Raw genomic sequence first — 15,415 nt, 5'->3', positions numbered from 1 at the left:
GGTACGTGCGGAGAGCAGTTTTCTGATCACCTTCTAGTACAGTAATGCCATTCAGAAAGAATGTGCTCATGTTTCTGCAGGTTACGGTTCAAAGAGCTCATCCCACCCAATTGAGTCTTGGCCAATCTCCAAATTTTCCAGTCCTGCCCGTGTCTTTGCCTGTCCCTGTTGGGAATGGAAAATACCTGCTGTTTTCAGTGTGATCATGCCGCCTCGGCCAACAGAGAATGCAACTCATTAGCAAGTGTGGAAAGGATTACAAGGATACAATGAACATTGTTCCTGGAAAGGAGGAACATTTTCATACATATACAGATCTGTATGACAGCGGTTTTGCTTCACACTCGTATGTTGCAAGGCAAATTTAAAAATCAGCTGGAGCTACACAGAAGCAGAAAGTATGGATTTCATCACCTCTTTTTTGTCCCCTCCTGCAGATGGAACCCAGCTGATTCTGTACTGGTCCACATCCTCTGCTCCATGATCCCAGTCCATCCGAAAACCTTTCCTCGTGATGTCCGAGAAGCGTAGGTTTGATGGTGGTGCGACAACCGCTGTGTGAGAAGAATGAGACCTTAAATGTACACATGTAGCAGAAAGGAAACAGAATCTGACAGAAATGATGAGGAAAGGGAGGATATCTGAGCAAAGATTTGAGATGCTGGCACTGATCACAAACAACTTGCATTGATAACAGTGCCTTTAATGCAGTAAAATGTCCTGTGTCACTTCAGAACATGGAACATAGAACAGGACAGGCACTTAGGCACTCCATGTTGTGCCAACCTGTGAAACCACTGTCAAGCCCATCTACACTATTCTCTTATCATCCATGTGTTTATCCAATGACCATTTAAATGCTCTTAATATTGGCGAGTCCACTACTGTTGCAGGCAGGGCATTCCACGGCCTTACTACTCTCTGAGTAAAGAACCTACCTCTGCCATCTGTCCTGTATCCATCTCCCTCAATTGAAAGCAATCTACCCTCGTTCCAGAAATCACCACCCGAGGAAAAAGGTTCTCACTGTCCACCATATCTAATCCTCTGATCATTTTGTATGCCTCAATTAAGTCACATCTGAACCTTCTTCCCTCTAATGAGAACAGCCTCTAGTCCCTCTGCCTTCCCTCATTAGGTCTTCCCTCCATAACAGGCAACATCCTGATGAATCTCCTCTGCACCCTTACTAATGCTTCCATATACTTCCTGTAATGCAGTGGCCAGAATTGCCCGCAACACTCGAAATGTGGCCGCACCAGAGTTTTGTACAGCTGCAATTTGACCTCATGGCTCTGAAACTGAATCCATCTGCCAATAAAAGCTAACACACCGTCCGCCTTCTTTACAAACCTATCAACCTGGGTGGTAACTTTCAGGGATCTATGTACAGGGACAACGAGATCTCTCTGCTCATCCACACTACCAAGAATCTTACCATTAGCCCAGTACTCTGTCTTCCTGTTATTTCTTCCAAAATGAATCACCTCACACTTTTCTGCATTAATCTCTATTTGCCATCTCCCAGCCAGCCCTGCAGCTTATCTATGTCCCTCTGTAACTTGCAACATCCTTCCGCACTGTCCACAACTCCAGCGAGTTGAGTGCCATCTGCAGATTTACTCACCCATCTCCTATGCCCTCCTCCTCGCCAATTATAAAAATGACAACCAGCAGTGGCCCCAAAACAGTTCTTTGTGGTACACCACTAGTAACAAAAGATTTCTCATGTCCCCTCCTGGCTCTTCGTAGCTGTCTCTTTAGATCCTTCCTATCTAACTTGTAACTCTCGAGCACCCGAACTGAACCTTCACGTCTCATCTTTACATAAGCCTCCTTCTTCCTCTTGGCAAGTGATTCAACTACTTTAGTAACCCACGATTCCCTCGCTTGACCACTTCCTCCCTGCCTGACAGGCACATAAGGAGATAAGAACTAGAAGCAGGCATAAGCCCCATGGCCCCTCAAGCCTGCTCCACCAGCATGTTTTAATATTTTATCATTTAATTAATAATCCTGTTTGTTCTGATTCCTACCAAAGTGGATAACCTCACATTTGTCAACATTGTATTCCATCTGCCAGAACCTAGTCCATTCACTTAACCCATCCAAATCCCTCTGCAGACTTCCAGAATGCCCTGCACTTATTGCTGTACCACTCATCTTAGTGTTGTCTGCAAACTTGGACATGTTGCCCTTCGTCCCCAACTCCAAATCATTGAAGCAAATTGTGAACAATTCCGGGCCCAGCACTGATCCCTGAAACCACTGGCTACTGATTGCCAACCAGAGAAGCACCCATTAATCCCCACTCTATGCTTTCTATTAATTAACCAATCCTCTATCCATGCTACTACTGTACCCTTAATGCCATGCATCTTTATCGTATGCTGCAAAGTTTTGTGTGGCACCTTGCCAAAGGTTTACTTGAAATCCAGACATACCACATCCATTGGCTCCCCATTATCTACCACTTTGGAAGGTCCTCAAAAAATTGCACTCAATTAGTAAGGCACGACCTTGCCCTTTATGAACCCATGCTGCGTCTGCCCAATGAGAATTTCCATCCAGACGTCTCGCTATTTCTTCTTTGATGATAGACTCCAGCATCTTCCCGACTAACGAAGTTAAGCTAAATGGCCTATAATTACCCGCTCTCTGCCTATCTACTTTTTTAAACAGTGGTGTCACGTTTGCTAATTTCCAGTCCGCCGGGACCATCCCAGAGTCTCGTGAATTTTGGTAAATTATCACTAGTGCATTTGTATTTTCCCTAGCCATCTCTTTTAGCACTCTGGGATGCATTCCATCTGGGCCAGGAGACCTGTCTACCTTTAGCCCTATGAGCTTGCCCACCACTATCTCCTTCGTGATAACAATCATCTCAAGGTCCTCACCTGTCATAGCCTCATTTCTATCAGTCACTGGCATGTTGTGTCTTCCACTGTGAAGACAGACCCATATAACCTGTTCAGTTCCTCAGCCATTTCCTCAACTCCCATTATTAAATCACCCTTCTCGTCCTCTACAGGAAAAATATTTACCTAAAAAGCCCCTAGTTGCCACATTCCTGCACCTGTTCACTCTCACAATCTATCTTACTCTTATTTATAGCTTTTGTAGTAGCTTTCTGTTGCCCCCTAAAAGTTTCCCAGTCCTCTAGTCTCCCACTAATCTTTGCCACTTTGGATGCTTTTTCCTTCAGTTTGATACTCTCCCTTATTTCCTTTGATATCCATGGTCGATTTTCCCTCTTTCTACTGTCCTTCTTTTTTGTTGGTATCAACAGTGAAAAATTGCTTGGAAGGTTCTCCACTGTTCCTCAACTGATTCACCATAAAGTCTTTGCTCCCAGTCTATCTTTTCTCATCTCATTGTAATCTGCTTTGTTTGAGCACAAAACACTACTGTTTGATTTCACCTTCTCACCCTCCATCTGTATTTTAAATTCCACCATACTGTGATCACTCCTTACGAGAGTATCCCGAACTATGAGATCATTAGTCAATCCTGTCTCATGATACAGGACCAGAACGAGGACTGCTTGTTCACTTGTAGATTCTATTACATAATGTTCTAGGAAACTATCATGGATACATTCTGTAAACTCTTCCTCCAGGCTGCCTTGACCAACCTGGTTAAACCAATCAATATATAGATTAAAATCCCCCATGATAACGACTGCACCATTTCTACATGCATCAGTTATTTCTTTGTTTATTGACTGCCCCACCATTTTGTTACTCTTTTGTTGTCTGTAGACTACTCCTATCAGTGACTTTTTACCTTACTATTCCACATTTCCACCCAAATGGATTGATGGGTTGACCCTGTAATCCGCATTCAATTTTTTCTACCAAAATGAATCACCTCGCACTTATCAGGGTTAAACTCCATCTGCCATTTTTCGGCCCAGCTCTGTATCTTATCAATGTCTCTTTGCAGCCTACAACAGCCCTGCACCTCATCCATGGCTCCACCAATCTTTGTGTCATCAGCAAATTTACTGACGCAGCATTCTGTCCCCTCCTCCAAGTCATTGATAAAAGTCACAAAAGAAATTAAATGAAATGAAAATCGCTTATTGTCACATGTAGGCTTCAAATAAAGTTACTGTGAAAAGCCCCTAGTTGCCACAATCCGGTGCCTGTTCGGGGCGGCTAGTACAGCAAGTAGAGAGGACCCAGTACAGAACCCTGTGTTACACAGCTGGTAACTGGTCTCCAGTCTGAAAATTTTCCATCCATCACCACCCTCTGTCTTCTCAGTGCCGCAGTCCCAGTGCTAGCCACTGTGCCGCATGCCACCCCTTTCACCTTCAGCAAAACGGGATGGGCCAATATTGTTTCAAGTTCTCTAAAAACCAACATCACTAGTTTAACTGAAATGATTATCAATCTGCTGATGTCATCCAGTAAAGATACTTGAGACTGTTAAAATATGTTAGGTAAATACAAATATGATTGTTATTTACCTTTGTATAGACAGGTTACGCCCAGGTAGTGGGGAAATGGGGTGAGGCCAATCATTTTTCTATGAGGAATAGATAAGGGGTTGGCGAAGCGGGTCCATAAATAAAAGAGGAGGCAAGTTGAAGAAGGCATAGATTTATCAGGGGTTGGGTTATCACTGCTGCTTCACAGCGCCAGAGAATTGGGTTCAATTCCTGCCTCGGTAGATTGTCTGTGTGGCGCTTGTACATTCTCTCTGTGTCATTCTGGGTTTCCTCTGGGTCAACCGATTTCCTCCCACAATCCAAAGATGTGCACATTAGGTGGATTGGTCAAGCTAAATATTCCCAGATGTGCTGGTTAGGGGGGGTTTCAGGGATTGGGCAGGGGAGTGGGCCTATTTCGGTTGCTCTTTCAGAGGGTCGGTGCAGACACACAAGGCCAAATAGCCACCTTCTACACTGTCGGAATTCTGTGGTTTGGTAGTTTTATCTGGCTGAAGGTGCAGTATGGCCCAGGAATATTGGACACAAGCAGGCTAGCCAATGATGCCAATAGATACACTTTGCTACAGCAGAAGCAGAGAATCATGGGGAACATACTAATCCCACACCCCACCCTGAAAGACATTGTGATCCGCTGCACATCACAATATGCAGCATGTGCTTCCCATGTCACTTTGTTCTCTTTTGAATATTTGAAGATAATTGGTAAGGGGGTAGAAAAGACTAATGGAGATTTTTATACACTAAAGACTTACATGTACGCTCGGAGCCTATGACGTCAATACTTTCCGTCTTGTCTGGGTAGATGGCAGTAAGGAAAACATCATATTTGGTGTCAGGATCCAGGTTATCTAATACCTGGCTTGTCTCTTTGCCATTTATAATCATCTGGAAGAATAGGCACAAAGCGAAGGTCAAGATGCGTTCAGTGCATGAAACCAATTTGTTTTCTGCAAACTGATTCCCTTAATTAAATGGGGATGTTTGAATTTAATATAACTCAGGGGGCTGCAAGGACCTTAAAATCCTTTACCAACCCTTGGCTGCAGCCACCTTTCCCAGTGGCATTCCCTCATGGTCATGTGCAGTATTTCTGCAGAATATTAAATTGAAGGAATAAACTAATTTGGATGTTTTGTTCATTACACAAATGCTCTTCTTTGAGTGGGCAACTGACCCTAACATCTGAATACTAAAGAGCACAGGGTACGTGCGGAGAGCAGTTTTCTGATCACCTTCTAGTACAGTAATGCCATTCAGAAACAACGTGCTCATGTTTCTGCAGGTTACGGTTCAAAGAGCTCATCCCACCCAATTGAGTCTTGGCCAATCTCCACATTTTCCAGTCCTGCCCGTGACTTTGCATGTCCCTGTTGGGAATGGAAAATACCTGCTGTTTTCAGTGTGATCATGCCCCCACGGCCAACAGAGAATGCAACTCATTAGCAAGTGTGGAAAGGATTACAAGGATACAATGATACATTGTTCCTGGAAAGGAGGAACATTTTCATACATATACAGATCTGTCTGACAGCGGTTTTGCTTCACACTCGCATGTTGCAAGGCAAATTTAAAAATCAGCTGGAGCTACACAGAAGCGGAGAGTATTCATTTCATCACCTCTTTTTTGTCCCCTCCTGCAGATGGAACCCAGCTGATTCTGTACTGGTCCACATCCTCTGCTCCATGATCCCAGTCCATCCGGAAACCTTTCCTCCTGATGTCCGAGAAGCATAGGTTTGATGGTGGTGCGACAACCGCTGTGTGAGAAGAATGAGACCTTAAATGTACACATGTAGCAGAAAGGAAACAGAATCTGACAGAAATGATGAGGAAAGGGAGGATATCTGAGCAAAGATGTGAGATACTGGCACTGATCACAAACAACTTGCATTGATAACAGTGCCTTTAATGCAGTAAAATGTCCTGACTCACTTCAGAACATAGAACATAGAACAGTACAGGCACTTAGGCACTCCATGTTGTGCCGCCCTGTTAAACCACTGTCAAGCCCATCTACACTATTCTCTTATCATCCATGTGTTTATCCAATTACCATTTAAATGCTCTTAATATTGGCGAGTCCACTACTGTTGCAGGGAGGGCATTCAACAGCCTTAATACTCTCTGAGTAAAGAACATTACCTCTGCCATCTGTCCTGTATCTATCTCCCTCAATTGAAAACAATCTACCCTCGTTCTAGAAATCACCACCGGAGGAAAAAGGTTCTCACTGTCCACCTTATCTAATCCTCTGATCATTTTGTCTGCCTCAATTAAGTCACATCTGAACCTTCTTCCCTCTAATGAGAACAGCCTCAAGTCCCTTTGCCTTCCCTCATTAGGTCTTCCCTCCATAACAGGCAACATCCTGATGAATCTCCTCTGCACCCATACCAATGCTTCCATATTCTTCCTGTAATGCAGTGGCCAGAATTGCACGCAACACTCCAAATGTGGCCACACCAGAGATTTGTACAGCTGCAATTTGACCTCATGGCTCTGAAACTCAATCCATCTGCCAATAAAATCTAACACACCGTCCGCCTTCTTAACCAACCTATCAACCTGGGTGGCAACTTTCAGCGATCTATGTACATGGACACCGAGATCTCTCTGCTCACCCACACCACCAAGAATCTTACCATTAGCTCAGTACTCTGTCTTCCAGTTATTCCTTCCAAAATGAATCACCTCACACTTTTCTGCGTTAAACTCAATTTGCCATCTCTCAGCCAGCTCTGCAGCTTATCTATGTCCCTCTGTAACTTGCAACATCCTTCCACACTGTCCACAACTCCAGCGAGTTGAGTGCCATCTGCAGATTTACTCACCCATCTTCTACGCCCTCCTCCAGGCCATTTATAAAAATGACAAACAGCAGTGGCCCCAAAACAGTTCTTTGTGGTACACCACTAGTAACAAAAGATTTCTCATGTTCCATCCTGGCTCTTCGTAGCTGTCTCTTTAGATCCTTCCTATCTAACTTGTAACTCTCGAGCGCCCTAACTGAACCTTCACGTCTTATCTTCACCTAAGCCTCCTTCTTCCTCTTGACAAGTGATTCAACTACATCAGTAAACCACGATTCCCTCGCTTGACCACTTGCTCCCCGCCTGACAGGCACAAAAGGACATAAGAACTAGAAGCAGGCATAGGCCCCATGGCCCCTCAAGCCTGCTCCACCAGCATGTTTTAATATTTTATCATTTAATTAATAATCCTGGTTGCTCTGATTCCTACCAACGTGGATAACCTCTCATTTGTCAACATTGTATTCCATCTGCCAGAACCTAGTCCATTCACTTAACCCATCCAAATCCCTCTGCAGACTTCCAGTATCCCCTGCACTTATTGCTGTACCACTCATCTTAGTGTTGTCTGCAAACTTGGACATGTTGCCCTTCGTCCCCAACTCCAAATCATTGAAGCAAATTGTGAACAATTCCGGGCCCAGCACTGATCCCTGAAACCACTGGCTACTGATTGCCAACCAGAGAAGCACCCATTAATCCCCACTCTGTGCGTTCTATTAATTAACCAATCCTCTATCCATGCTACTACTGTACCCTTAATGCCATGCATCTTTATCGTATGCTGCAAAGTTTTGTGTGGCACCTTGCCAAACGTTTACTTGAAATCCAGACATACCACATCCATTGGCTCCCCATTACCTACCACTTTGGAAGGTCCTCAAAAAATTACACTCAATTAGTAAGGCAGGACCTTGCCCTTTATGAACCCATGCTGCGTCTGCCCAATGAGACAATTTCCATCCAGACGTCTCGCTATTTCTTCTTTGATGATAGACTCCAGCATCTTCCCGACTACCGAAGTTAAGCTAACTGGCCTATAATTACCCGCTCTCTGCCTATCTCCTTTTTTAAACAGTGGTGTCACGTTTGCTAATTTCCAATCCGCCGGGACCATCCCAGAGTCTCGTGAATTTTGGTAAATTATCACTAGTGCATTTGTATTTTCCCTAGCCATCTCTTTTAGCACTCTGGGATGCATTCCATCAGGGCCAGGAGACCTGTCTACCTTTAGCCCTACGAGCTTGCACACCACTATCCCCTTCGTGATAACAATCATCTCAAGGTCCTCACCTGTCATAGCCTCATTTCTATCAGTCACTGGCATGTTGTGTCTTCCACTGTGAAGACAGACCCAAATAACCTGTTCAGTTCCTCAGCCATTTCCTCAACTCCCATTATTAAATCACCCTTCTCGTCCTCTACAGGAAATATATTTACCTGAAAAGCCCCTAGTTGCCACATTCCTGCACCTGTTCACTCTCACAATCTATCTTACTCTTATTTATAGCTTTTGTAGTAGCTTTCTGTTGCCCCCTAAAGTTTTCCCAGTCCTCTAGTCTCCCACTAATCTTTGCCACTTTGGATGCTTTTTCCTTCAGTTTGATACTCTCCCTTATTTCCTTAGATATCCATGGTCGATTTTCTCTCTTTTTACTGTCCTTCCTTTTTGTTGGTATCAACAGTGAAAAATCGCTTGGAAGGTTCTCCACTGTTCCTCAACTGATTCACCATAAAGTCTTTGCTCCCAGTCTATCTTTTCTCATCTCATTGTAATCTGCTTTGATTGAGCACAAAACACTACTGTTTGATTTCACCTTCTCACCCTCCAACTGTGTTTTAAATTCCACCATACTGTGATCACTCCTTGCGAGAGTATCCCGAACTATGAGATCATTAGTCAATCCTGTCTCATGATACAGGACCAGAACTAGGACTGCTTGTTCACTTGTAGATTCTATTACATAATGTTCTAGGAAACTATCACGGATACATTCTGTAAACTCTTCCTCCAGGCTGCCTTGACCAACCTGGTTAAACCAATCAATATATAGATTAAAATCCCCCATGATAACGACTGCACCATTTCTGCATGCATCAGTTATTTCTTTGTTTATTGACTGCCCCACCATTTTGTTACTCTTTTGCGGTCTGTAGACTACTCCTATCAGTGACTTTTTACCTTATTATTCCAAATTTCCACCCAAATGGATTGATGGGTTGACCCTGTAATCCGCATTCAATTTTTTCCACCAATATGAATCACCTTGCACTTATCAGGGTTAAACTCCATCTGCCATTTTTCGGCCCAGCTCTGTATCCTATCAATGTCTCTTTGCAGCCTACAACAGCCCTGCACCTCATCCATGGCTCCACCAATCTTTGTGTCATCAGCAAATTTACTGACCCAGCCTTCTGACCCCTCCTCCAAGTCATTGATAAAAGTTACAAATGAAATTAAATGAAATGAAAATCGCTTATTGTCACATGTAGGCTTCAAATAAAGTTACTGTGAAAAGCCCCTAGTCGCCACAATCCGGCGCCTGTTTGGGGCGGCTGGTACAGCAAATGGAGAGGACTCAGTACAGAACCCAGTGTTACACCGCTGGTAACTGGTCTCCAGTCTGAAAATGTTCCATCCATCACCACCCTCTGTCTTCTCAGTGCCGCAGTCCCAGTGCTAGCCACTGTGCCACGTGCCACTCCTTTCACCTTCAGCAACACGGGATGGGCCAATATTTTTTCAAGTTCTCTAAAAACCAACACCACTAGTTTAACTGAAATGATTATCAATCTGCTGATGTCATCCAGTAAAGATACTTGAGACTGTTAAAATATTTTAGGTAAATACAAATATGATTGTTATTTACCTTTGTATAGATAAGTTACGCCCAGGTAGTGGGGAAATGGGGTGAGGCCAATCATTTTTCTATGAGGAATAGATAAGGGGTTGGGGAAGCGGGTCCATAAATAAAAGAGGAGGCAAGTTGAAGGAGGCATAAATTAATCAGGGGTTGTGTTATCACTGCTGCTTCACAGCGCCAGAGAACTGGGTTCAATTCCTGCCTCGGTAGATTGTCTGTGTGGCGCTTGTACATTCTCTCTGTGTCTTTCTGGGTTTCCTCTGGGTCAATCGATTTCCTCCCACAATCCAAAGATGTGCACATTAGGTGGATTGGTCATGCTAAATATTCCCAGATCGTGCGGTTAAGGGGGGTTTCAGGGATTGGGCAGGGGAGTGGGCCTATTTTGGTTGCTCTTTCAGAGGGTCGGTGCAGACACACAAGGCCAAATAGCCACCTTCTACACTGTCGGAATTCTATGGTTTTATAGATTTATCTGGCTGAAGGTGCTGTATGGCCCAGGAATATTGGACACAAGCAGGCTAGCCAATGAAGCCAATAGATACACTTTGCTACAGCAGAAACAGAGAATCCAGGGGAACATACTAATCCCACACCCCATTCTGAAGGACATTGTGATCTGCTGCACATCACAATCTGCAGCATGTGCTTCCCATGTCACTTTGTCCTCTTTTCAATATTTGAAGATAATTTCTAAGGAGGTAGGAAAGACAAATGGAGATTTTTATACACTAAAGACTTACATGTACGCTGGGAGGTTGAGACGTGATCACTTTCCTTCTTGTTTGGGTAGATGGCAGTAAGGGTAACATCATATAAGGTGTCAGGATCCAGATTATCGAAAAGCTGGCTTGTCTCATTGCCATTTATAATCATCTGGAAGAATAGGCATTGTGGTGAATGTGATTCACACCGGATTATATTCTGTATATACATGTGTCTGTGTTGTAAGTGCAGTTGCACTACCTGTCCTCTAGGGGAAGTAGCTCTGGGAATGCTCGAGTTGTATGGGGCTTCTCCCTTGGCTCTGCCCAGGACTCCTCCCCCAGAAGCTGCTATAAAAGCTCAGTGCCACATGGTCAGCCGGCCAGTTCACCGAAAGTTCAATGGCTAACCGGCTGGCTCTGTTGTGAGTCCGTAGAATTGTTGGTTCCAACAGGCATAAAGCTAAGGTCAAGATACGTTCAGTGCATGAAACCAATTTGTTTTCTGCAAACTGATTCCCTTAATTAAATGGGGATGTTTGAATTTGATATCACTCAGGGCGTCACAAGGACCTTAAAATCCTTTACCAACCTTTGGCTGCAGCCACCTTTCCCAGTGGCATTCCCTCATGGTCATGTGGAGTATTTCTGGAGAAAATTAAATTGAAGGAATAAACTAATTTGGACTGTTTTGTTCATTACACAAATGCTCTTCTTTGAGTGGGCAACTGAGCCCAACATCTCAATACTAAAGAGCATATGGCCCGTGCGGAGAGCAGTTTTCTGATCACCTTCTAGGTCAGTAATGCCATTCAGAAAGAATGTGTTGATGTTTCTGCAGGTTATGGTTCAAAGAGCTCATCCCACCCAATTGAGTTTTGGCCAATCTCCAAATTTTCCAATCATGCCCGTGTCTTTGCCTGTCCCTGTTGGGAATGGAAAATACCTGCTGTTTTCAGTGTGATCATGCCCCCACGGCCAACAGAGAATGCAACTCATTAGCAAGTGTGGAAAGGATTACAAGGATACAATGAAACATTGTTGCTGGAAAGGAGGAACATTTTCATACATGTATGAAAATGTTCCTCCTTTCCAGCAACAATGTTTCATTGTATCCTTGTAATCCTTTCCACACTTGCTAATGAGTTGCATTCTCTGTTGGCCGTGGGGGCATGATCACACTGAAAACAGCAGGTATTGTATATGTATATGTATATATATATATGTATATGTATATGTATATGTATATACAGATCTGGCTGACAGCGGTTTTGCTTCACACTCGCATGCTGCAAGGCAAACTTAAAAATCAGCTGGAGCTACACAGAAGCAGAAAGTATGGATTTCATCACCTCTTTTTTGTCCCCTCCTGCAGATGGAACCCAGCTGATTCTGTACTGGTCCGCCGCCTCCGATCCATGATCCCAGTCCATCCGGAAACTTTTCCTCGAGATGACCGAGAAGCGTAGGTTTGATGGTGGTTGGACAACCGCTGTGTGAGAAGAATGAGACCTTAAATGTACACATGTAGCAGAAAGGTAACAGAATCTGACAGAGTAGAAATGATGAGGAAAGGGAGGATATCTAAGCAAAGATGTGAGATACTAGCACTGATCACAAACAACATGCATTGATAACAGTGTCTTTAATGCAGTAAAATGTCCTGAGTCACTTCAGAACATAGAACAGTACAGGCACTTCGGCCCTCCGTGTTGCGCCGACCTGTGAAACCACTGTCAAGCCCATCTACACTATTCTCTTATCATCCATGTGTTTATCCAATGACCATTTAAATGCTCTTAATATTGGCGAATCCACTACAGTTGCAGGCAGGGCATTCCACGGCCTTACTACTCTCTGAGTAAAGAACCTACCTCTGACATCTGTCCTGTTTCTATCTCCCTCAATTGAAAGCAATCTACCCTTGTTCTAGAAATTATCACCCGAGGAAAAAGGTTCTCACTGTCCAGCGTATCTAATCTTCTGATCATCTTGTATGCCTCAATTAAGTCACATCTGAACCTTCTTCCCTCTAATGAGAACAGCCTCAAGTCCCTCTGCCTTCCCTCATTAGGTCTTCCCTCCATAACAGGCAACATCCTGATGAATCTCCTCTGCACCCTTACTAATGCTTCCATATTCTTCCTCTAATGCAGTGGCCAGAATTGGACGCAACACTCCAAATGTGGCCACACCAGAGTTTTGTGCAGCTGCAATTTGACTTCATGGCTCTGAAACTCAATCCATCTGCCAATAAAAGCTAACACACCGTCCGCCTTCTTAACAAACCTATCAACCTGGGTGGCAACTTTCAGGGATCTATGTACATGGACACCGAGATCTCTCTGCTCATCCACACTACCAAGAATCATACCATTAGCCCAGTACTCTGTCCTCTTGTTATTCCTTCCAAAATGAATCACCTCACACTTTTCTGCATTAAACTCTATTTGCCATCTCTCAGCCAGCTCTGCAGCTTATCTATGTCCCTCTGTAACTGGCAACATCGTTCCGCACTGTCCACAACTCCACCGAGTTTAGTGTCATCTGCAGATTTACTGACCCATCTTCTACGCCCTCCTCCAGGCCATTTATAAAAATGACAAACAGCAGTGGCCCCAAAACAGTTCTTTGTGGTACACCACTAGTAACGAAAGATTTCTCATGTCCCCTCCTGGCTCTTCATAGCTGTCTCTTTACATCCTTCCTATCTGACTTGTAACTCTCGAGCACCCGAACTGAACCTTCATGTCTCATCTTTACATAAGCCTCCTATTTCTCTTGGCAAGTCATTCAACTACTTTAGTAAACCACGATTCCCTCGCTTGACCACTTCCTCCCTGCCTGACAGGCACATAAGGACATAAGAACATAAGAACTAGGAGCAGGGGCAGCACGGTAGCATGGTGGTTAGCATAAATGCTTCACAGGTCCAGGGTTCCAGGTTTGATTCCCGGCAGGGTCACTGTCTGTGAGGTGTCTGCATGTCCTCCCCGTGTGTGCGTGGGTTTCCTCCGGGTGTTCCGGTTTCCTCCCACAGTCCAAAGATGTGTGGGTTAGGTGGATTGGCCATGCTAAATTGCCCGTAGTGTTCTAAAACGTAAGGTTAAGGGGGGGATTCTTGGGTTACGGGTATAGGGTGGATACGTGGGTTTGAGTAGGGTGATCATTGCTCGGCACAATATTGAGGGCCGAAGGGCCTATTCTGTGCTGTACTGTTCTATGTAGGAGTCGTCCCCATGGCCCCTGAAGCCTGCCTCACCAGCATGTTTTAATATTTTATCATTTAATTAATAATCCTGTTTGCTCTGATTCCTACCAAAGTGGATAACCTCACATTTGTCAACATTGTATTCCATCTGCCAGACCCTAGTCCATTCACTTAACCCATCTGCAGACTTCCAGTATGCCCTGTACTTTTTGTTGTACCACTCATCTTAGTGTTGTCTGCAAACTTGGACATGTTGCCCATCGTCCCCAACTCCAAATCATTGAAGCAAATTGTGAACAATTGCGGGCCCAGCACTGATCCCTGAAACCACTAGCTACTGATTGCCAACCAGAGAAGCACCCATTAATCTCCACTCTATGCTTTCTATTAATTAACCAATCTTCTATCCATGCTACCACTTTACCCTTAATGCCATGCATCTTTATCGTATGCTGCAAAGTTTTGTGTGGCACCTTGCCAAAGGTTTTCTTGAAATCCAGACATACCACATCCATTGGCTCCCCATTATCAACCACTTTGGAAGGTCCTCAAAAATTTACACTCAATTAGTAAGGCACGACCTTGCCCTTTATGAACCCATGCTGCGTCTGCCCAATGAGACAATTTCCATCCAGACGTCTCGCTATTTCTTCTTTGATGATAGACTCCAGCATCTTCCCGACTACCGAAGTTAAGCTAACTGGCCTATAATTACCCGCTCTCTGCCTATCTCCTTTTTTAAACAGTGGTGTCACGTTTGCTAATTTCCAATCCGCCGGGACCATCCCTGCATTTTGGTAAATTATCACTAATGCATTTGCATTTTCCCTAGCCATCTATTTCAGCACTCTGGGATGCATTCCATCAGTGCCAGGAGACCTGTCCACCTTTTGCCCCATGAGCTTTCCCACCACTATCTCCTTCATCATAACAATCATCACAAGGTCCTCACCTGTCATAGCCTCGTTTCTATCAGTCACTGGCATGTTGTGTCTTCCACTGTGAAGACAGACACAAATAACCTGTTCAGTTCCTCAGCCATTTCCTCAACTCCCATTATTAAATCACCCTTCTCATCCTCTACTGGAAAATATTTACCTGAAAAGTCCCTAGTTGCCACATTCCTGCACGTGTTCACTCTCACAATCTATCTTACTCCTATTTATAGCTTTTGTAGTAGCTTTCTGTTGCCCCCTAAAGATTTCCCAGTCCTCTAGTCTCCCACTAATCTTTGCCACTTTGGATGCTTTTTCCTTCAATTTGATACTCTCCCTTATTTCCTTAGATATCCATGGTCGATTTTCCCTCTTTCTTCTGTCCTTCCTTTTTGTTGGTATCAACAGTGAAAAATCGCTTGGAAGGTTCTC

At 44.1% G+C, this 15,415-nt stretch overlaps 2 protein-coding genes across 2 annotated transcripts in view; both read right to left on the bottom strand.

Moving 5' to 3' along the window:
* Window positions 1-639, bottom strand: part of LOC119963791 (collagen alpha-1(XII) chain-like) — a 28,144-nt gene extending 27,505 nt beyond the window's left edge. Inside the window, exon 1 of the mRNA XM_038793077.1 lies at window positions 415-639. Coding sequence (XP_038649005.1) covers window positions 415-495 — 81 coding nt within the window. The 5' untranslated portion in view covers window positions 496-639. The remainder of the gene's footprint in view (window positions 1-414) is intronic.
* The window catches only part of LOC119963598 (tenascin-X-like), a 621,159-nt gene that overhangs the window by 366,127 nt on the left and 239,617 nt on the right, over window positions 1-15,415 (bottom strand). The gene's annotated exons all lie outside the window — the stretch shown is intronic.

The sequence above is a fragment of the Scyliorhinus canicula genome, chromosome 3, assembly GCF_902713615.1.
Source record: "Scyliorhinus canicula chromosome 3, sScyCan1.1, whole genome shotgun sequence".
NCBI classification, from domain to species: domain Eukaryota; kingdom Metazoa; phylum Chordata; class Chondrichthyes; order Carcharhiniformes; family Scyliorhinidae; genus Scyliorhinus; species Scyliorhinus canicula.
This window is presented reverse-complemented; position numbering and strand designations above follow the sequence as displayed.